We start from the raw sequence: 24513 nt of genomic DNA on the forward strand, positions 1-24513 counted from the left end.
CACCACACCCACAGACAGACAGACAGACAGACAGACACACACCGGGTTCTCTCTCTCTATATATATATATATATATATGTCTGTCTCTGTCTCTCTTCATATATATATGTCTGTCTCTGTCTGTCTCTGTCTCTCTCTCTATATATATATATATATATATATGTCTGTCTGTCTCTGTCTCTCTCTATATATATATGTCTGTCTCTGTCTGTCTGTCTCTGTCTCTCTCTCTATATATATATGTCTGTCTCTGTCTCTCTCTATATATATATATGTCTGTCTCTGTCTGTCTCTGTCTCTCTGGTGTGAGTAACCTGATTAGGGCGTCCTCCCACGGTGCTCAGAATGACACAAATCACATTTAGGTTTTATAATTAAACAGTGTTAACCGATCCTCACTTTTTATAACCGGTATTATCATCAAACGATTTGACTAGGATTATCATCAAGCATGGGATGCTAATTTGACTAGATTATCATCAACTAGCATGGGATGCTAATATGACTAGGATTATCATCAACTAGCACGGGGCTAATATCAATTATCATCAACTGGCATGTGATGCTAATATGAGGATTATCATCAACATGGGATGCTAATATGACTAGGATTATCATCAACTAGCATGGGATGCTAATATGACTAGGATTATCATCAACTAGCATGTGATGCTAATATGACTAGGATTATCATCAACTAGCATGGGATGCTAATATGACTAGGATTATCATCAACTAGCATGGGATGCTAATTTTGACTAGGGATTATCATCAACTAGCATGGGATGCTAATATGACTAGGGATTATCATCAACTAGCATGGGATGATGCTAGGATTATCAACAACTAGCATGTGATGCTAATATGACTAGATTATCATCAACTAGCATGGGATGCTAATATGACTAGGATTATCATCAACTAGCACGGGATGCTAATATGACTAGGATTGTCATCAACTAGCATGTGATGCTAATATGACTAGGATTATCATCAACTAGCATGTGATGCTAATATGACTAGGATTATCATCAACTAGCATGGGATGCTAATATGATGATACTATCAACTAGCATGTGATGCTTATGACTAGGGATTATCATCAACTAGCATGGGATGCTAATATGACTAGGATTATCATCAACTAGCACGATATGCTAATATGACTAGATTATCATCAACTAGCATGTGATGCTAATATGACTAGATTATCATCAACTAGCATGGGATGCTAATATGACTAGGATTATCATCAACTAGCATGGGGATGCTAATATGACTAGGATTATCATCAACTAGCACGGGATGCTAATATGACTAGGATTATCATCAACTAGCATGGGATGCTAATATGACTAGGATTATCATCAACTAGCATGGATGCTAATATGACTAGGATTATCATCAACTAGCATGGGATGCTAATATGACTAGGATTATCATCAACTAGCATGGGATGCTAATATGACTAGGATTATCATCAACTAGCGTGGATGCTAATATGACTAGGATTATCATCAACTAGCACGAGATGCTAATTTGACTAGGATTATCATCAACTAGCATGTGATGCTAATATGACTAGATTATCATCAACTAGCATGGGATGCTAATATGACTAGGATTATCATCAACTAGCACATGTGATGCTAATAGACTAGGATTATCATCAACTAGCACGATGCCAATATGACTAGGATTATCATCAACTAGCACGAGATGCTAATTTGACTAGGATTATCATCAACTAGCATGGGATGCTAATATGACTAGGATTATCATCAACTAGCATGGGATGCTAATATGACTAGGATTATCATCAACCAGCATGGGATGCCATTCTCCTGACTAGGATTATCATCAACTAGCGTGGGATGCTAATATGACTAGGATTATCATCAACTAGCACGAGATGCTAATTTGACTAGATTATCATCAACCAGCATGGGATGCTAATTTGACTAGGATTATCATCAACTAGCACGGGATGCTAATTTGACTAGGATTATCATCAACTAGCATGGGATGCTAATTTGACTAGGATTATCATCAACTAGCGTGGGATGCTAATATGACTAGGATTATCATCAACTAGCACGAGATGCTAATTTGACTAGGATTATCATCAACTAGCATGATATGCTAATATGACTAGGATTATCATCAACTAGCACGAGATGCTAATATGACTAGGATTATCATCAACTTGCATGGGATGCTAATTTGACTAGGATTATCATCAACTAGCGTGGGATGCTAATATGACTAGGATTATCATCAACTAGCACGAGATGCTAATTTGACTAGGATTATCATCAACTTGCATGGGATGCTAATTTGACTAGGATTATCATCAACTAGCGTGGGATGCTAATTTGACTAGGATTATCATCAACTAGCGTGGGATGCTAATTTGACTAGGATTATCATCAACTAGCACGGGATGCTAATATGACTAGGATTATCATCAACTAGCATGGGATGCTAATATGACTAGGATTATCATCAACTAGCACGAGATGCTAATTTGACTAGGATTATCATCAACTAGCATGGGATGCTAATTTGACTAGGATTATCATCAACTAGCGTGGGATGCTAATTTGACTAGGATTATCATCAACTAGCACGGGATGCTAATATGACTAGGATTATCATCAACTAGCGTGGGATGCTAATATGACTAGGATTATCATCAACTAGCACGAGATGCTAATTTGACTAGGATTATCATCAACTAGCATGGGATGCTAATATGACTAGGATTATCATCAACTAGCATGGGATGCTAATATGACTAGGATTATCATCAACTAGCATGTGATGCTAATATGACTAGGATTATCATCAACTAGCACGAGATGCTAATATGACTAGGATTATCATCAACTAGCACGAGATGCTAATTTGACTAGGATTATCATCAACTAGCATGGGATGCTAATATGACTAGGATTATCATCAACTAGCATGGGATGCTAATATGACTAGGATTATCATCAACTAGCATGGGATGCTAATTTGACTAGGATTATCATCAACTAGCGTGGGATGCTAATATGACTAGGATTATCATCAACTAGCACGAGATGCTAATTTGACTAGGATTATCATCAACTAGCATGGGATGCTAATTTGACTAGGATTATCATCAACTAGCACGAGATGCTAATTTGACTAGGATTATCATCAACTAGCATGGGATGCTAATTTGACTAGGATTATCATCAACTAGCGTGGGATGCTAATATGACTAGGATTATCATCAACTAGCACGAGATGCTAATTTGACTAGGATTATCATCAACTAGCATGATATGCTAATATGACTAGGATTATCATCAACTAGCACGAGATGCTAATATGACTAGGATTATCATCAACTTGCATGGGATGCTAATTTGACTAGGATTATCATCAACTAGCGTGGGATGCTAATATGACTAGGATTATCATCAACTAGCACGAGATGCTAATTTGACTAGATTATCATCAACTTGCATGGGATGCTAATTTGACTAGGATTATCACGTCAACTAGCGTGGGATGCTAATTTGACTAGGGATTATCATCAACTAGCGGCGGATGCTAATTTGACTAGATTATCATCAACTAGCACGGGATGCTAATATGACTAGATTATCATCAACTAGCATGGGATGCTAATATGACTAGGATTATCATCAACCAGCACGAGATGCTAATTTGACTAGGATTATCATCAACCAGCATGGATGCTAATTTGACTAGGATTATCATCAACTAGCGTGGGATGCTAATTTGACTAGGATTATCATCAACTAGCACGGGATGCTAATATGACTAGGGATTATCATCAACTAGCATGGGGATGCTAATATGACTAGGATTATCATCAACTAGCGGGGATGCTAATTTTGGCTCAGGATTAGTCATCAACTAGCGTGGATGCTAATTTGACTAGGATTATCATCAACTAGCACGGGATGCTAATATGACTAGGATTATCATCAACTAGCATGGGATGCTAATATGACTAGGATTATCATCAACTAGCGATATGCTAATATGACTAGGATTATCATCAACTAGCATGGGATGCTATATGACTGATTATCATCAACTAGGATTATTGTCATCAACTGTAACGATATGCTAATATGACTAGGATTATCATCAACTAGCACGATATGCTAATATGACTAGGATTATCATCAACTAGCACGGATGCTAATATGACTAGGATTGTCATCAACTAGCACGATATGCTAATATGACTAGGATTATCATCAACTAGCACGATATGCTAATATGACTAGGGATTATCATCCTAGCACGAGATGTTAATATGACTACTGTATATAGCCTCTCTACTGTATATAACCTTCTACTGTATATAGCCTCTCTACTGTATATAACTTCTCTACTGTATATAGCCTCTACTGTATATAGCCTCTCTACTGTATATAGCCTCTACTGTATATAAGCTTCTCTACTGTATATATCCTCTACTGTATATAGCCTCTCTACTGTATATAGCCCCTCTACTGTATATACCTCTACTGTATATAGTTTCTCTCTACTGTATATAGCCTCTCTACTGTATAGTCTCTACTGTATATAACCCTACTGTATATAGTCTCTCTACTGTATATAACCTCTCTACTGTATATAGCCTCTCTACTGTATATAGCCTCTCTACTGTATATATACTGTATATAGCCTCTCTACTAGCCTCTCTATATATAGCCTCTACTGTATATAACTCTCTACTGTATATAGCCTCTCTACTGTATATAACTTCTCTACTGTATATAGCCTCTCTACTGTATATAGCCTCTACTGTATATAACCTCTCTACTGTATATAGCCTCTACTGTATATATCCTCTCTACTGTATATATCCTCTCTACTGTATATAGCCTCTCTACTGTATATAGCCTCTCTACTGTATATAACCTCTCTACTGTATATAGCCTCCTACTGTATATAGCCTCTCTACTGTATATCCTCTCTACTGTATATAGTCTCTATATAGCCTCTACTGTATATAGTCTCTACTGTATATAACCTTCTCTACTGTATATAGTTCTCTACTGTATATAGTCTCTCTACTGTATATAGTCTCTACTGTATATAACCTCTCTACTGTATATAGTCTCTCTACTGTATATAACCCTCTACTGTATATAGTCTCTCTACTGTATATAAGTCTCTCTACTGTATATAGTCTCTACTACTGTATATAACCTCTACTGTATATAGCCTCTACTGTATATACTGTATATAGTCTCTCTACTGTATATAGTCTCTCTACTGTATATAGCCTCTCTACTGTATATAGTCTCTCTACTGTATATAGCCTCTCTACTGTATATAACCTCTCTACTGTATATAGTCTCTCTACTGTATATAACCTCTCTACTGTATATAGCCTCTCTACTGTATATAGCTACTCTCTACTGTATATAGCCTCTCTACTATACCTCTACTGTATATAGCCTAACCTCTACTGTATATAACCTCTCTACTGTATATAACCTCTCTACTGTATATAGTCTCTCTACACCTCTACTGTATATAACCTCTCTACTGTATATAGCCTCTCTACTGTATATAACCTCTCTACTGTATATAGGTCTACTACACCTGTTGTATTCAGGTCTACTACACCTGTTGTATTCAGGTCTACTACACCTGTTGTATCCAGGTCTACTATCTGTTGTTCAGGTCTACTACACCTGTTGTATTCAGGTCTACTACACCTGTTGTATCCAGGTCTACTACACCTGTTGTATCCAGGTCTACTACACCTGCTGTATCCAGGTCTACTACACCTGTTATCCAGGTCTACTACACCTGTTGTATCCAGGTCTATACTACACCTGTTGTATCCAGGTCTACTACACCTGTTGTCCAGGTTCAGGTCTACTACACCTGTTGTATCCAGGTCTACTACACCTGTTGTATTCAGGTCTACTACACCTGTTGTATCCAGGTCTACTACACCTGTTGTATTCAGGTCTACTACACCTGTTGTATTCAGGTCTACTACACCTGTTCCAGGTTCACTACATTCAGGTCTACTACACCTGTTGTATCCAGGTATCCAGGCCTACTACACCTGTTTAAATGTCTTTACTGCCTCCAGCTCCTTGTCAAGTGGTGCTGTTCTGAATCCTGCCGCTGATTATAGCTTATGGTCTTCAATTACCAGTTGGGAAATTAAATATTTTGATTTGCCGGTGGCCGTCAAAACAGGTAAATAGAGTAGACTGTTATGTATTTATAAAATAGTCTAATCCAATAGTCATAGTGTGTTTTGATAGAAGCTGTTGTCTTTCGAGGCCATTTGAGGTGAGCAGTAATTGTCCGGGCCGCCACACGTTCTCGTCTGTTTTACTTCATTTGGTGTTTTAATCACTGATCTCTATCCTGTGAAAGGAAATGGTTCTAAAAGCAATTTATTCTGTCTGCCTCTCCTCCCTCTCTCTCCTCCCTCTCTCTCTGTCTTCTCCTCTCTCTTCTCCTCTCTTCTCTCTCTCTCTTCTCCCTCTCTCTCTTCTCCCTCCCTCTCTCTCTTCTCCTCTCTCTTCTCCCTCTCTTCTCCCTTCTTCTCCCTCTCTCTTCTCCCTCTCTCTTCTCCCTCTCCCTTCTCCCTCTCTTCTCCCTCTCTCTCTCCCTTCTCCCTTCTCCCCTCTCCCTTCCTCCCCCCCTCCTCCCTCTCTCTCCTTCTCCCCTCTCCTCCCCTCCCCTTCTCCCTCTCTCCTCTCTTCTCCCCCTCTCCCTTCTTTCTCCCTTCTCCTCCTCCCTCTCTTCTCCCTCCCCTCCCTCTCCTCCCTCTCTCCTCCCCTTCTCCCTCTCTTCCCTCTCCTCTCTCTTCTCCCTCTCCTCCCTCTTCCCCCTCTTCTCCCTCCCTCTCCCTTCTCCCTCTTCTTTCTCCTCCCTCTTCCCTTCCTCCCTCTCCTCCTCCCCCCTCTCCTCCCTCTCCTCCCTCTTCTTCTCTCCCTCCCTCCTCTTCTCCCTCTTCTCTCTTCTCCCTCCCTCCTCTTCTCCCCTCTCCTCCCTCTTCCTCTCTTCTCCCTCTCTCTCTTCTCCCTCCCTCTCCTCTCCTCCCTCTTCTCCCTCTCTCTCCCTCTTCTCCCTCTTCTCCCTCTCCTCTCTTTCCCCTCTTCTCCCTCTCCTCCCTCTCCTCCCTCTCTTTCCCTCTCTCCCTTCTCCCTCTCTCTCTCCCTCTTCTCCCTCTTTCTCCCTCTCTCTTCTCTCCCTCTCCTCCCTCTTCTCCCTCTCTTTCTCTCCCCTCTTCTCCCTCTCTTCTCTCCCTCTTCTCCCCTCTCTCCTCCCTCTCTCTTCTCTCTCTCCCTCTTCTCCCTCTCCTCTTCTCCCCTCTTCTCCCTCTTCTCCCTCCCTTCTCTTCTCCCTCCCTCCTCCCTCCCTCCCTCTCTCTCCCTCTCTCTCTCCCTCTTCTCCCTCTCTCTCTTCTCCTCTCCTCCCTCTTCTCTCTCCTTGTCTCCCTCTCTCATTCCCCTCCTCTCATTCCGTCTCATTCTGTGTGTAACAGGTTAAAGGTTGGGTTAGCTAGCTAGCGGTGGGCCCAGACACCATCCCCACAGGGCTAAACACACTCTTCATGTTTTATCTTCTCCTGTAACTGTTACCACAGCAGATAGAGGTCGTTAGGGTGGGGTGTGTAGCTTTATATAGTGAGCAGAGAAAAACTGTTCTTCAAAGCTGTGTTCTGTTCATACGGCCTCACAGCGCCTTGGGTTCCAAATGGACCACTATTCACTATGTAGTGGTCCTATGGGCCCTAGTGCACGTTATAGGAGTATGGGGCCGTTTGGGGGCACATCCAGCCCTGTTGTGTGGGGGGCCTCACATCCAGCTGTGTTTGTGGGGTATACACCTCACATCCAGCTGTGTTGTGTGGGTATACTGGTCTCACATCCAGCTGTGTTGTGTGGGGTATACTGGCCTCACACTGAGCTGTGTTGTGTGGGTATACTGGCCTCACATCCAGCTGTGTTGTGTGGGGTATACTGGCCTCACATCCAGCTGTGTTGTGTGGGGTATACTGGCCTCACATCCAGCTGTGTGTGTGGGGTATACTGGCCTCACACTGAGCTGTGTTGTGTGGAGTATACTGGCCTCACATGAGCTGTTGTGTGGGGTCACATCCAGCCCTGTTGTGTGGGGTATACTGGCCTCACACTGAGCTGTGTTGTGGGGTATACTGGCCTCACACTGAGCTGTGTGTGTGGGGTATACTGGCCTCACACTGAGCTGTGTTGTGTGGGGTATACTGGCCTCACATCCACACAGCTGTGTTGTGTGGGGTATACTGGTCTTCTCACACTGAGCTGTGTTGTGTGGGGTATACTGGTCTCACACTGAGCTGTGTTGTGTGGGGTATACTGGCCCCATCCACCTGAGCTGTGTTGTTTGGGGTATACTGGCCTCACATCCAGCTGTGTTGTGTGGGGTATACTGGGTATACTGGCCACTGAGCACATGGCCTCACATCCAGCTGTGTTGTGTGGGGTATACTGGCCTCACACTGAGCTGTGTTGTTTGGGGTATACTGGCCTCACACAGCTGTGTTGTGTGGGGTATACTGGCCTCACATCCAGCTGTGTTGTGTGGGGTATACTGGCCTCACACTGAGCTGTGTTGTGTGGGGTATACTGGCCTCACACAGCTGTGTTGTGTGGGGTATACTGTCTCACACTGAGAGCTGTGTTGTGTGGGGTATACTGGTCTCACATCCAGCTGTGTTGTGTGGGGTATACTGGCCTCACACTGAGCTGTGTTGTGTGGGGTCACATACTGGCCTCACACTGAGCTGTGTTGTTTGGGGTATACTGGCCTCACACTGAGCTGTGTTGTGTGGGGTATACTGGTCTCACACCAGCTGTGTTGTGTGGGGTATACTGGCCTCACAGCTGGGGTATACTGGTCTCACATCCAGCTGTGTTGTGTGGGGTATACTGGCCTCACACTGAGCTGTGTTGTGTGGGGTATACTGGGCCTCACACTGAGCTGTGTTGTGTGGGGTATACTGGCCTCACACCAGCTGTGTGTGTGGGGTATACTGGCCTCTCACACTGAGCTGTGTTGTGTGGGGTATACTGGCCTCATCCAGCTGTGTTGTGTGGGGTATACTGGCCTCACACTGAGCTGTGTTGTGTGGGGTATACTGGCCTCACACTGTGCTGTGGGGTATACTGGCCTCACACTGAGCTGTGTTGTGTGGGGTATACTGGCCTCACACTGAGCTGTGTTGTGTGGGGTATACTGGCCTCACATCCAGCTGTTGTGTTGGGTATACTGACCTCACACTGAGCTGTGTTGTGTGTGGGGTCACATACTGGCCTCACACTGAGCTGTGTTGTGTTGGGTATACTGACCTCACACTGAGCTGTGTTGTGTGGGGTATACTGGCCTCACATCCAGCTGTGTTGTGTGGGGTATACTGGTCTCACACTGAGCTGTGTTGTGTGGGGTATACTGGCCTCACACTGAGCTGTGTTGTGTGGGGTATACTGGCCTCACATTCAGCTGTGTTGTGTGGGGTATACTGGCCTCACACTGAGCTGTGTTGTGTGGGGTATACTGGCTCTCACACTGAGCTGTGTTGTGTGGGGTATACTGGCCTCACACTCCAGCTGTGTTTGTTGGGGTCACTGGAGATATGAGTGACAAGGCTGAGAACTTACTGAGCTGTGTTGTTGGGGTATACTTCACACTGAGTTCTGTTGGGGTATACTGGCCTCACATCCAGCTGTGTTAATGTCTTGTCATGGAGATATGCAGTCTGAGAACTTACCTTCTTTCACTCCTGTTCTTTCCTCTCTACTTCCTCTCCTCTTCTCTCTCCTCCTTTCTTCCTCTCTCCTCCTCTCTCCCTTCTCTTTCCTCTCTGCCTCTCTCTCTCTTCTCTCTCTCCTCTATTTCTCTCTGTTTTCTCTTTCTCTCTGTTTTCTTCTTTTCTATCTCTCTTTCTCTCTCTCTCTCTCTCTCTCTCTCTCTCTCTGATTTCTCGCTTTCTCTCTCTCTCTCTCTGAGTCTCTGTCTCTCTCTGCTTTCTATCTCTCTCTGTCTCTCCTCCTCTCTCTCTCTTTTCTCTGCGTTCTCTCTCTCTCTCTCTCTCTCTGTCTCTCTCTGTTCTCTCTCTCTCTCTCTCTGCTCTCCCTGACACTCCCCACACACTTACCCGTTGTGTTCCTGTGTTGAAGTCTCCCCAGAGGGTTAGAGAGCAGCCCAGGTTGACCTTAGTGTGGTTCTGCTCTTCAATATAAAACTGTTGTCTGGATCAATAGACCATTTGCTCTGTACCATACAATCTACACAGCTCTCTGTCCTGCTTCTTACAGTGATTTGTACCTTTTGAAGTGAACCAACAGAGTGATGAAGTTTGATCACTAAAGATGTTTACAACTGTCAACTGTTTGGTCCTGTCATCCTGTCCTGATGGATGAGAGAGAGAGACACGCTCACACTCTCTCTCTCTCTCTCTCTCTCTGTCTCTCTGTCTCTCTGTCTCCTCTGTCTCTCTGTCTCTCTGTCTCTGTGTCTCTGTCTCTCTGTCTCTCTGTCTCTGTCTCTTCTGTCTTCTGTCTCTCTGTCTCTGTCTTGCTCTTTCTGTTCTGTCTCTCTCTCTCTCTTCTCTCTTTTTCTGTCTCTCATTCTCTAATAATATAATAATAATCCCCTCTTCTCTCCCTCTAATCCCTCTCTCTCTCCCCTCTCTAATAATCTCTCTTTTTCTGTCTCTTCTGTTCCCTGTCTCTCTCCCTCTCTCTCTATTCTCTCTCTGTCTCTCTCTCCTCTCTCTCTCTCCTCTCTCATTCTCTGTCTCTCTCATCCCTCTCGGTCTCTCTCTCCCTCATTCTCTCTTCTCTCTTTTTCTGTCTCTCTCTTTTTCTCTCTCTCTCTCTCTCTCTCTCTCTCTCTCTCTCTCTCATCTCTCATTCTCTGTCTGTCTCTTCTCTTTTTTCTGTCTCTCTCTGTCTCTCTCTCTATTTTTGTAATAAGCCAACAGAATAGCCTCTCCAGTCTCCACAACAACGTCTCCAGGCTGATTCACCTCGTATTGTGATATCTGTCATAGATGGGCTTTGGTCTGTACACAATGTTACTGAGTCCCACATCTCCTTCAGAATGTATTCACACCCAGTCACTGTTGTGTTGCAGTCTAAATGTAAAATGGTTTAAATGTAGGCTTTGTGTCACTGACCTCTACACACAACACCCCCATACTGTCAAAGTGGAATGTAGTCTTTAGATCTGATTACACATTTATTACAAATTAAAAGCTGAAATTTCTTCAGTCCAATAATTATTCAATCCCTTTGTTGTGGTCAGGACTAAACATGTTCTTAACAAGGAACATCACTTTGTATATATATACACTATACACTACAACATCACTCTGTGTTCAGTAATAATACACTATACACTACACCACTGTGTTCAGTAATAATACACTATACACTACATCACTCTGTGTTCAGTAATAATACACTATACACTACATACACAGTAATAATACACTATACACTACATCACTCTGTGTTCAGTAATAATACACTATACACTACATCACTCTGTGTTCAGTAATACACTATACACTACACCACTCTGTGTTCAGTAATAATACACTATACACTACATCACTCTGTGTTCAGTAATAATACACTATACACTACATCACTCTGTGTTCAGTAATAATACACTATACACTACATCACTCTGTGTTCAGTAATACACTATACACTACATCACTCTGTGTTCAGTAATAATACACTATACACTACATCACTCTGTGTTCAGTAATAATACACTATACACTACATCACTCTGTGTTCAGTAATAATACACTATACACTACATCACTCTGTGTTCAGTAATAATACACTATACACTACACCACTCTGTGTTCAGTAATAATACACTACATCACTCTGTGTTCAGTAATAATACACTATACACTACATCACTCTGTGTTCAGTAATACACTATACACTACATCACTCTGTGTTCAGTAATAATACACTATACACTACACCACTCTGTGTTCAGTAATAATACACTATACACTACATCGCTCTGTGTTCAGTAATAATACACTATACACTACATCACTCTGTGTTCAGTAATAATACACTATACACTACATCACTCTGTGTTCAGTAATACACTATACACTACATCACTCTGTGTTCAGTAATAATACACTATACACTACATCACTCTGTGTTCAGTAATACACTATACACTACATCACTCTGTGTTCAGTAATAATACACTATACACTACATCACTCTGTGTTCAGTAATAATACACTATACACTACATCACTCTGTGTTCAGTAATAATACACTATACACTACATCACTCTGTGTTCAGTAATAATACACTATACACTACATCACTCTGTGTTCAGTAATAATACACTACATCACTCTGTGTTCAGTAATAATACACTATACACTACATCACTCTGTGTTCAGTAATAATACACTATACACTACATCACTCTGTGTTCAGTAATAATACACTATACACTACATCACTCTGTGTTCAGTAATAATACACTACATCACTCTGTTCAGTAATACACTATACACTACATCACTCTGTGTTCAGTAATAATACACTACATCACTCTGTGTTCAGTAATAATACACTATACACTACATCACTCTGTGTTCAGTAATAATACACTATACACTACATCACTCTGTGTTCAGTAATAATACACTATACACTACATCACTCTGTGTTCAGTAATACACTATACACTACATCACTCTGTGTTCAGTAATAATACACTATACACTACATCACTCTGTGTTCAGTAATAATACACTATACACTACATCACTCTGTGTTCAGTAATAATACACTATACACTACATCACTCTGTGTTCAGTAATAATACACTATACACTACATCACTCTGTGTTCAGTAATAATACACTATACACTACATCACTCTGTGTTCAGTAATAATACACTATACACTACATCACTCTGTGTTCAGTAATAATACACTATACACTACATCACTCTGTGTTCAGTAATAATACACTATACACTACATCACTCTGTGTTCAGTAATAATACACTATACACTACATCACTCTGTGTTCAGTAATAATACACTATACACTACATCACTCTGTGTTCAGTAATAATACACTACATCACTCTGTGTTCAGTAATAATACACTACATCACTCTGTGTTCAGTAATAATACACTATACACTACATCACTCTGTGTTCAGTAATAATACACTACACCACTCTGTGTTCAGTAATAATACACTATACACTACATGCTATACACTATACACTACATGCTATACACTATACATGCATGCTATACACTATACACTACATGCTATACACTATACACATGGACTCACTCTGTGTTCAGTAATAATACACTATACACTACTTAACAAGGCACATCACTTTGCATGGACTCACTCTGTGTTCAGTAATACACTACACACTATACACTACATGCTATACACTATACACTACATGCTATACACTATACACTACATGCTATACACTATACACTACATGCTATACACTATACACTACTTAACAAGGCACATCACTTTGCATGGACTCACTCTGTGTTCAGTAATAATACACTACACACTATACACTACATGCTATACACTATACACTACATGCTATACACTATACACTACATGCTATACACTATACACTACATGCTATACACTATACACTACTTAACAAGGCACATCACTTTGCATGGACTCACTCTGTGTTCAGTAATAATACACTACACACTATACACTACATGCTATACACTATACACTACATGCTATACACTATACACTACATGCTATACACTATACACTACATGCTATACACTATACACTACTTAACAAGGCACATCACTTTGCATGGACTCACTCTGTGTTCAGTAATAATACACTACACACTACTTAACAAGGCACATCACTTTGCATGGACTCACTCTGTGTTCAGTAATAGTGTTTAACATGATGTTTGAATGACTCTCTCATCTCTGTGTTCCCACACATACAATTATCTTTAAGCTCCTTCAGTCGAGCAGTGAATTTCAAACACCAGATTCAACCACAACGACCAGGAAGGTTTTCCAACATCTCACAAAGAAGGGCACCTATTGGTAGATGGGTAAACATAAGTTCACAAAGAAGGGCCCTATTGGTAGATGGGTTAACATGAGTTCACAAAGAAGGGCACTATTGGTAGATGGGTTAACATAAGTTCACAAAGAAGGGCCCTATTGGTAGATGGGTTAACATAAGTTCACAAAGAAGGGCTCCTATTGGTAGATGGGTTAACATAAGTTCACAAAGAAGGGCACCTATTGGTAGATGGGTTAACATGTTGACAAAGAAGGGCCTTATTGGTAGATGGGTTAACATAAGTTTACATTTACATTTACATTTAAGTCATTTAGCAGACGCCTATCCAGAGCGATTTCATAAATTGGTGCATACACTTATGACAACCAGTGGAACAGCCACTGCATCTAAATCTTGTTGGGGGGGAGAAGGGGGGTGAGAAGGATTACTTACCCTTACTTACCCTATCCTAGGTATTCCTTGAAGAGGTGGGGTTTCAGGTGTCTCCGGAAGGTGGTGATTGACTCCGCTGTCCTGGCGTCGTGAGGGAGTTTGTTCCACCATTGGGGGCCAGAGCAGCTTTAACAGTTTTGACTGGGCTGAGCGGGAACTGTACTTCCTCAGTGGTAGGGAGGCGAGCAGGCCAGAGGTGGATGAACGCAGTGCCCTTTGTTTGGGTGTAGGGCCTGGATCAGAGCCTGAGGTACTGAGGTGCCGTTCCCTCACAGCCCGTAGGCGAGCACCATGGTCTTGTAGCGGATGCGAGCTTTCAACTGGGAAGCCAGTGGAGAGAGCGGAGGAGCGGGGTGACGGGAGAGAACTTGGGAAGGTTGAACACCAGACGGGCTGCGGCGCTCTGGATGAGTTGTAGGGGTTTAATGGCACAGGCAGGAGCCCAGCCAACAGCGAGTTGCAGTAATCAAGACGGGAGATGACAAGTGCCTGATTAGGACCTGCGCCGCTTCCTGTGTGAGGCAGGGTCGTACCTGCGGGATGTTGTAGAGCATGAACCTACAGGGAACGGGACACCGCCTTGATGTTAGTTGAGAACGCCAGGTGTTGTCCAGGATCACGCCAAGGTTCTTAGCGCTCTGGGAGGAGGACACAATGGAGTTGTCAACCGTGATGGCGAGATCATGGAACGGGCAGTCCTTCCCCGGGAGGAAGAGGAGCTCCGTCTTGCTGAGGTTCAGCTTGAGGTGGTGATCCGTCATCCACACTGATATGTCTGCCAGACATGCAGAGATGCGATTCGCCACCTGGTCATCAGAAGGGGGAAAGGAGAAGATTAATTGTGTGTCGTCTGCATAGTAAAATGATAGAGAGACCATGTGAGGTTATGACAGAGCCAAGTGACTTGGTGTATAGCGAGAATAAGAGAGGGCCTAGAACAGAGCCCTGGGGACACCAGTGGTGAGAGCGCGTGGTGAGGAGACAGATTCTCGCCACGCCACCTGGTAGGAGCGACCTGTCAGGTAGGACGCAACCAAGCGTGGGCCGCGCCGGAGATGCCCAACTCGAGAGGGTGGAGAGGAGGATCTGATGGTTCACAGTATCGAAGGCAGCCGATAGGTCTAGAAGGATGAGAGCAGAGGAGAGAGAGTTAGCTTTAGCAGTGCGGAGCGCCTCCGTGATACAGAGAAGAGCAGTCTCAGTTGAATGACTAGTCTTGAAACCTGACTGATTTGGATCAAGAAGGTCATTCTGAGAGAGATAGCGGTAGAGCTGGCCAAGGACGGCACGCCAAGAGTTTTGGAGAGAAAAGAGAGAAGGGATACTGGTCTGTAGTTGTTGACATCGGAGGGATCGAGTGTAGGTTTTTTCAGAAGGGGTGCAACTCTTCTCTTGAAGACGGGAGGGACGTAGCCAGCGGTCAGGGATGAGTTGATGAGCGAGGTAAGGTAAGGGAGAAGGTCTCCGGAAATGGTCTGGAGAAGAGAGGAGGGGATAGGGTCAAGCGGGCAGGTTGTTGGGCGGTCATTACAAGACGCGAGATTTCATCTGAGAGAGAGGGGAGAAAGAGGTCAGAGCATAGGGTAGGGCAGTGTGAGCAGAACCAGCGGTGTCGTTTGACTTAGCAAACGAGGATCGGATGTCATCGACCTTCTTTTCAAAATGGTTGACGAAGTCATCTGCAGAGAGGGAGGAGGGAGGGGGGGATTCAGGGAGGGAGAGAAGGTGGCAAAGAGCTTCCTAGGTTAGAGGCAGATGCTTGAATTTAGAATGGTAGAAAGTGGCTTTAGCAGCAGAGACAGAGGAGGAAAATGTAGAGAGGAGGGAGTGAAAGGATGCCAGGTCCGCAGGGAGGCGAAGTTTTCCTCCATTTCCGCTCGGCTGCCCGGAGCCCTGTTCTGTGAGCCGCAATGAGTCGCTTCGAGCCACGGAGCGGGGAGGGGAGGACCGAGCCGCTCTGGAGGATAGGGGACATAGGGAGTCAAAGGATGCAGTAAGGAGAGAGGAGGTTGAGGAGGCAGAATCAGGAGATAGGTTGGAGAAAGTTTGAGCAGAGGGAAGAGAAGATAGGATGGAAGAGGAGAGAGTAGCGGGGGAGAGAGAGCGAAGATTGGGACGGCGCGATACCATCCGAGTAGGGGCAGTGTGGGAAGTGTTGATGAGAGCGAGTAGGGAAAAGGATGCTGCAAGGTAGTGGTCGGAGACTTGAGGAGTTGCAATGAGGTTAGTGGAAGAACAGCATCTAGTAAAGATGAGGTCAAGCGTATTGCCTGCCTTGTGAGTAGGGGGAGGGTGAGAGGGTGAGGTCAAAGAGGAGGGAGGAAAGAAGGAGGCAGAGAGGAATGAGTCAAAGGTAGACGGGGGGAGGTTAAAGTCGCCCAGAACTGTGAGAGGTGAGCCGTCCTCAGGAAAGGAGTTTATCAAGGCATCAAGCTCATTTGAATCCTCCGAGGGAACCTGGAGGGCGATAAATGATAAGGATGTTAAGCTTGAAAGGGCTGGTAACTGTGACAGCATGGAATTCAAAGGAGGCAATAGACAGATGGGTAAGGGAGAAAGAGAGAAAGACCACTTGGGAGAGATGAGGATCCCGGTGCCACCACCCCGCTGACCAGAAGCTCGGGTGTGCGAGAACACGTGGGCGGACGAGAGAGCAGTAGGAGTAGCAGTGTTATCTGTGGTGATCCATGTTTCCGTCAGTGCCAAGAAGTCAAGGGACTGGAGGGAGGCATAGGCCGAGATGAACTCTGCCTTGTTGGCCGCAGATTGGCAGTTCCAGAGGCTACCAGAGACCTCGAACCCACGGGGTCGGATGCGCTGGGACCACCAGGTTAGGGTGGTCGCGCCACGCTGGGTGTGGAGCGTTTGTATGGTCTGCAGTGAGAGGAGAGAACAGGGATAGACAGACACATAGTTGACAGGCTACAGAAAAAGGCTACGCTAATGCAAGGAAATTGAATGACAAGCGGACTACACGTTCTCGAATGTTCAGAAAGTTGCTTTACGAGAAAGAATCTTATTGACTAAAATGATTAAAATGACAGCACTGTTAAAGTAGGCTAGCTGGCAGTAGCTGTTGTTGACACTACACTAATCAAGTCGTTCGCTGGAGTGTAACACCTACAGTGCTGCTATTCGGGGGGCAGCTGGCTAGCTAGCAGTGTTGTTTACGTTACGTTGAGTTAAAAGAACGACAATAGCTGGCTAGCTAACCTAGGAATCGGTCTAGACTACACAATTATCTTGAAACAAAAGACGGCTATGCAGCTAGCCACGATCAAACAAATCAAACCGCTGCACTGCAATGAAACGAAAAATGTGAAACCACCTGGACCGGGTTGTTGAATTCAAACAGCAGACGTTGGCTAGCTGTTAGCAGTTAGCTGTTGGCTAGCTAGCAGGGCCCCTACGTTAAGGACGACAAAGGCTGGCTAGCGAACCTCAGTGTAGGGTGAGGATCACTCAAGGCTACACACACTAAACTACACAATTATCTTGGAAACAAAGACAGCTATGTAGCTAGTTAACACTGAACTAATCAAGTCGCATATTAGTTGAGTGAATAGCACCAGTGATGCTAATCTGTGCGTTAGCTAGCTCCTGCGAATAGCAGTGAAGGCTACGCAGGGCTTACTTGAAGACGATAATTATGCAATTATTCTGATACAAGTGGGACGGCTATGTAGCTAGCTAAGAAGAATTGCTAAGATTAGACAAATCAACCGTTGTACTATAATGAAATGTAATGAAAAAGTTATAAAAAGTTATACAACCTGCAGAGCGAAGTGCGAATGCGACCGCCGCTCCAACCAAAGTTCACAAAGAAGGGCTCCTATTGGTAGATGGGTTAACATAAGTTCACAAAGAAGGGCTCCTATTGGTAGATGGGTTAACATAAGTTGACAAAGAAGGGCTCCTATTGGTAGATGGGTAAACATAAGTTGACAAAGAAGGGCACCTATTGGTAGATGGGTAAACATAAGTTGACAAAGGACACCTATTGGTAGATGGGTAAACATAAGTTGACAAAGAAGGGCTCCTATTGGTAGATGGGTTAACATAAGTTGACAAAGAAGGGCACCTATTGGTAGATGGGTTAACATAAGTTGACAAAGAAGGGCTCCTATTGGTAGATGGGTAAACATAAGTTGACAAAGAAGGGCACCTATTGGTAGATGGGTTAACATAAGTTGACAAAGAAGGGCACCTATTGGTAGATGGGTTAACATAAGTTGACAAAAGAAGGGTCTGCACAGATGGGTTAACATAAGTTGACAAAGAAGGGCTCCATTGGTAGATGGGTTAACATAAGTTCACAAAGAAGGCCTCATTGGTGATGGGTTAATATAAGTTCACAAAGAAGGGCACCTATTGATAGATAGAAAGCATTGATCATCCCTTAGAGGATGGTGAAGTTATTCATTACACTTTGGATGGTGTATCAATACACCCAGTCACTTACAGAGATACAGGCATCCTTCCTAACTCAGTTGCCGGAGAGGAAGGAAACCGCTCAGTGATTTCACCATAAGGAGTATTGTGACTTTAAAATAGTTAGAGAGTTGAATGGCTGTGATGGGGAGAAAACTGAGGATGGATCAACAACATTGTAGTTACTCCACAATACTAACCTAAATGACAGAGTGAAAAGAAGCAAGTCTGTACAGAATACAAATATTCTAAAACATGCATCCTGTTTGCAATAAGGCAAACAAAAGTAAAACTGCAATAAATGTGGCAAATGAATTAACTTTATGTCCTGAATACAAAGCTTTATGTTTGGGACAAATCCAATACAACACTAAGTACCACTCTTCATATTTTCAAGCATGGTGGTGGCTGCATCAGGTTATGAGTATGCTTGTCATCGGCAAGGACTAGGGAGTTTTTTAGGATAAAAATAAACAGAATAGCGCTAAGCCACAGGTAAACTCCTAGAGGAAAACCTGGTTCAGTCTGCTCTCCACCAGACACTGGGAGATTAATTCACCTTTCAGCAGGACGATAACCTAAAACACAAGGCCAAATATACACTGGAGTTGCTTATAAAATTGTATTGGTCACATACATATTTAGCGAAATGCTTGTGCTCCTAGCTCCAACATTGAAGGTTCCTGAGCGGCCTAGTTGCAGTTTTGACTTAATTCGGCTTGACAATCTATGGCAAGTGGAGGGTCTTTACACACACACTGCTCTTGTGCTCTTCTCTGTTTCCAGCTGATCAATCAAGTGTTAGGATCTCAAGGCGATTGTCAATATCCTGATCAATTGACAGAGTGCTTTCTATTGGCAGCATGCGTTTTCAGCTCAACATCCAGTATTGATTTTAAATGTTTTAGTTTTCAGCACCGCGGACACGAAACAAATCACTTATCAGACCTGTTTTATCATCGGCTTCCATCCTGTTGTTTAGTCCTGTCAGAGAGTTCACTGTTATATGGCATTATCTCTTTAAATGTGTTTTAACCAGGTAGGCTGAGAGTTCACTGTTATATGAGCCTTTAAATGTATTTAACCAGGTAGGCAGAGAGTTTGTTATATGGCATTATCTCTTTAAATGTATTTTTTAACCAGGTAGGCTGAGAGTTGAGTTATATGGCATTATCCTTTAAATTATTTAACCAGGTAGGTGAGACCAGGCAGGTTGAGAACACCTTTATTTAACCAGGTGTTGGAGAACACCTTATTTAACCAGGTAGGCCAGTTGAGAACACCTTTATAACCAGGTAGGCCAGTTGAGAACACCTTTATTTAACCAGGTAGACCAGTTTGAGAACACTTTTATTTAACCCAGGTGAGAGACCAGTTGAGTTGAGAACACCTTTATTTAACCAGGGAGGCCAGTTGAGAACACCTTATTTAACCAGGTAGACCAGTTGAGAACACCTTTATTTAACCAGGGAGGCCAGTTGAGAACACCTTTATTTAACCAGGTAGGCCAGTTGAGAACACCTTTATTTAACCAGGTAACCAGTTGAGAACACCTTTATTTAACCAGGTAGACCAGTTGAGAACACCTTTATTTAACCAGGTAGGCCAGTTGAGAACACCTTTATTTAACCAGGAGGCTAGTTGAGAACACCTTTATTTAACCAACCAGTTGAGAACACTTTTTATTTAACCAGGACCAGTTGAGAACACCTTTATTTAACCAGGGAGGCCAGCTTGAGAACACCTTTTTATTTAACCAGGTAGGCCAGTTGAGAACACCTTTATTTAACCAGGAGGCCAGTTGAGAAACACCTTTATTTAACCAGGTAGGCTAGTTGAGAACACCTTTATTTAACCAGGTAGACCAGTTGAGAACACCTTTATTTAACCAGGTAGACCAGTTGAGAACACCTTTATTTAACCAGGTAGGCCAGTTGAGAACACCTTTATTTAACCAGGTAGGCCAGTTGAGAACACCTTATTTAACCAGGGAGGCCAGTTGAGAACACCTTTATTTAACCAGGTAGACCAGTTGAGAACACCTTTATTTAACCAGTACAGTTGAGAACACTTTATTTAACCAGGTAGGCCAGTTGAGAACACCTTTATTTAACCAGGTAGGCCAGTTGAGAACACCTTTATTTAACCAGGTAGGCTAGTTGAGAACACCTTTATTTAACCAGGGAGGCCAGTTGAGAACACTTATTTAACCAGGTAGGCTAGTTGAGAACACCTTTATTTAACCAGGTAGACCAGTTGAGAACACCTTTATTTAACCAGGTAGACCAGTTGAGAACACCTTTATTGCCAGTTGAGAACACCTTTATTTAACCAGGAGGCCAGGAACACTTTATTTAACCAGGTGGGCTAGTTGAGAACACCTTTATTTAACCAGGAGGGAACACCTTTATTTAACCAGGTAGGCCAGTTGAGAACACCTTTATTTAACCAGGTAGACCAGTTGAGAACACCTTTATTTAACCAGGGAGGCCAGTTGAGAACACCTTTATTTAACCAGGTAGGCCAGTTGAGAACACCTTTATTTAACCAGGTAGGCCAGTTGAGAACACCTTTATTTAACCAGGTAGGCCAGTTGAGAACACCTGTATATTTAACCAGGGAGGCCAGTTGAGAACACCTTTATTTAACCAGGTAGGCCAGTTGAGAACACCTGTATTTAACCAGGTAGGCCAGTTGAGAACACCTTTATTTAACCAGGAGGCTAGTTGAGAACACCTTTATTTAACCAGGTAGGCCAGTTGAGAACACCTTTATTTAACCAGGTAGGCCAGTTGAGAACACCTGTATTTAACCAGGTAGGCCAGTTGAGAACACCTTTATTTAACCAGGTAGGCCAGTTGAGAACACCTGTATTTAACCAGGTAGGCCAGTTGAGAACACCTTATTTAACCAGGTAGGCCAGTTGAGAACCTGTTAACCAGGTAGGCCAGTTGAGAACACCTTTATTTAACCAGGTAGGCCAGTTGAGAACACCTGTATTTAACCAGGTAGGCCAGTTGAGAACACCTGTATTTAACCAGGTAGGCCAGTTGAGAACACCTGTATTTAACCAGGTAGGCCAGTTGAGAACAAGTTCTCATTTATAACTGCGACCTGGCCAAGATAAAGCAAAGCAGTTCGACACAAACAACAACAACGACAGCAGAGTTCCACATGGAGTAAACAGTCAATAATACAATATAAAAAGTCTATATACAGTGTGTGCAAATGAGGTAAGATAAGGGAGGTAAAGGCAATAAATGGGCCGTGGTGGCGAAGTAATTAAAATATAGCAAATTAAACACTGAGTGATAGATGCAGAAGGAATGGTAGATTGGCAGAGCCAGATGATTGTGAGTAGAGATACTGGGGTGCAAAGGAGCCAGATAAATACACTGGGTGGTTCGAGCCCTGAATGCTGATTGGCTGACAGTGGGATACTAAAGGAGCCAGATAAAATACACTGGGTGGTTGAGGCCATGCTGATTGGCTGACAGCCGTGGTATATCAGACCGTGTACCACGGGTTATGACAAAACATGTATTTTTACTGCTCTAGTTACCTTGGTAACCAGTTTATTATAGCAATAAGGCACCTCAGGGGTTGGTGGTGTATGGCCAATATACCACGGCTAAAGGGTTGTGTCCAGGCACTCCGCGTTGCGTCGTGCTGAAGAACAGCCTTTGGCCGTGGTATATTGGCCATATACCACACCTCCTCGGGCCTTACTGCTTAAAGATACTGTTAACTGAGTTAAACTGACAGCTTTAAATGTCAAATGTAGGTAAGAGGTTGTTGGAAAATTACATATTTTTAGTTGATCAAAACTAATCCTGTTCCTTGATGTTGTTTTCCTCCTCAGTTTGGAGCAGTGGCCCCCTCCTCCGCCCGTCCTTCCCAGGCTGGCTTCCCCTCCTCCGCCTTTCCCTCCCTCCCTCCGCCTCCTTCTGGTCCGGGAGGTCCCATGCCTCCTCCCCTCCTCCTCCCCCCTCCCAGGCTGCGGCCCACCTCCCCCGCTTCAAGTGCCTCCCCCGTTCGGTTGCCCCCTCCCCCTCCTCCTCCACCGGGGTTCTGTGGGCTGGGCTCGCCTACCCACAACACCTTGCCTTCCCGGACTCCGGCCCAGAAGCAGTTCAAGCTTGGACTTCCATGAAGCGCCTCAACTGGTCCAAGGTGAGACTCAGTCACTCTCTCTGTCACTCTCTGTCACTCTCTGTCACTCTCTGTCACTCTCTCTGTCACTCTCTGTCACTCTCTCAAGTCACTCTCTCTGTCACTCACTCTGTCACTCACTGTCCACTCAGTCACTCACTGTCACTCACTCAGTCACTCACTGTCACTCTCTGCTCAGTCACTCTCTCACTCAGTCACTCTCTCACTCAGTCACTCTCTCACTCAGTCACTCTCTCCTCAGTCACTCTCTCACTCAGTCACTCTCTCACTCAGTCACTCTCTCACTCAGTCACTCACTCACTGTCATTCACTCCTGATCCATCTCTCACTCAGTCAGTCCTCACTCTCTCTACTCTCTCTCTCACTCCCCTTTCCTCACTCACTCCTCCTCCCACTCACTCACTCCCCTCCTCACTCACTCACTCACTCCTTTCCTCACTCCCGCTCACTCACTCATCACTCACTCACTCCTCCCTCACTCACTCACTCACATACATCCACCCCTAGTCCATTACCCTAGTGCCCCTCCTCCCACACACTGCCTGGCCTTGAAGCACATCTTGCTAAACATGGAGGTGTGTCTGAAAACCCAGCATGTGGCTGTAGAACACGGCTTGTTTTGAGTGTGTGGTGTGTGTGTGTGTGTGTGTGTGTGTGTGTGTGTGTGTGTGTGTGTGTGTGTGTGTGTGAAGTGCTACTCAAGAAGCCTGCCTGCTGATCACACAATAAATTAAATTCTCTAGCATCTCTCCTGAGTTTAGAGGCACCGTCTCTAAACTTTCAAGTCCTATCAGTGGAGAGTTTTTCTTTTGAGGGGTAGATTCATGCATATTAAACGTGTGTGTGTGTGTGTGTGTGTCAGTCCTGTACACCACCACAAAGGGGTCTCCTTGAACGTGTCTCTAGTTGAAACCTGTTTACAAGCTGATCACAACACCAAAGGGCCATAACCTAATCATCACCCTGTCATTCAGTGTCATGCACTACTTTACCATGGCTTAAATAACCTAATCACACCCTGTCATTCAGTGTCATGCACTGCTTTACCATGGCTTAAATAACACAATGCACCCTGTCATTTAGTGTCGTGCACTACTACCATGGCAAATAACTAATCACACCCTGTCATTTGAGTGTCATACTTTTTCACTTTGTAACCAAATAACCTAATCACACCTGTCACTCAGTGTTGTGCACTACTACCATAGGCAATAACCTAATCACACCTGTGTCATTTGGTGTGGTGCACTCTTTACCATGGCAAATAACCTAATCACACCCTGTCATTCAGTGTTGTGCACTACTTTACCATGGCTTAAA

The 24513-nt window shown here is 43.7% G+C and overlaps 1 protein-coding gene across 1 annotated transcript in view; it reads left to right on the forward strand.

The window, feature by feature from the left end:
* LOC127924573 (protein diaphanous homolog 3-like) overlaps positions 1-23173 on the forward strand; it is a gene marked incomplete at its 5' end in the record, with an annotated part of 65622 nt that extends 42449 nt beyond the window's left edge. Inside the window, one exon of the mRNA XM_052509282.1 lies at positions 22883-23173. Within this exon, the coding sequence (XP_052365242.1) occupies positions 22883-23173 (291 nt within the window). The remainder of the gene's footprint in view (positions 1-22882) is intronic.
* Positions 23174-24513: the final 1340 nt, after the last annotated feature.

Source organism: Oncorhynchus keta, unplaced genomic scaffold (assembly GCF_023373465.1).
Source record: "Oncorhynchus keta strain PuntledgeMale-10-30-2019 unplaced genomic scaffold, Oket_V2 Un_contig_4305_pilon_pilon, whole genome shotgun sequence".
In the NCBI taxonomy this organism is placed as follows: domain Eukaryota; kingdom Metazoa; phylum Chordata; class Actinopteri; order Salmoniformes; family Salmonidae; genus Oncorhynchus; species Oncorhynchus keta.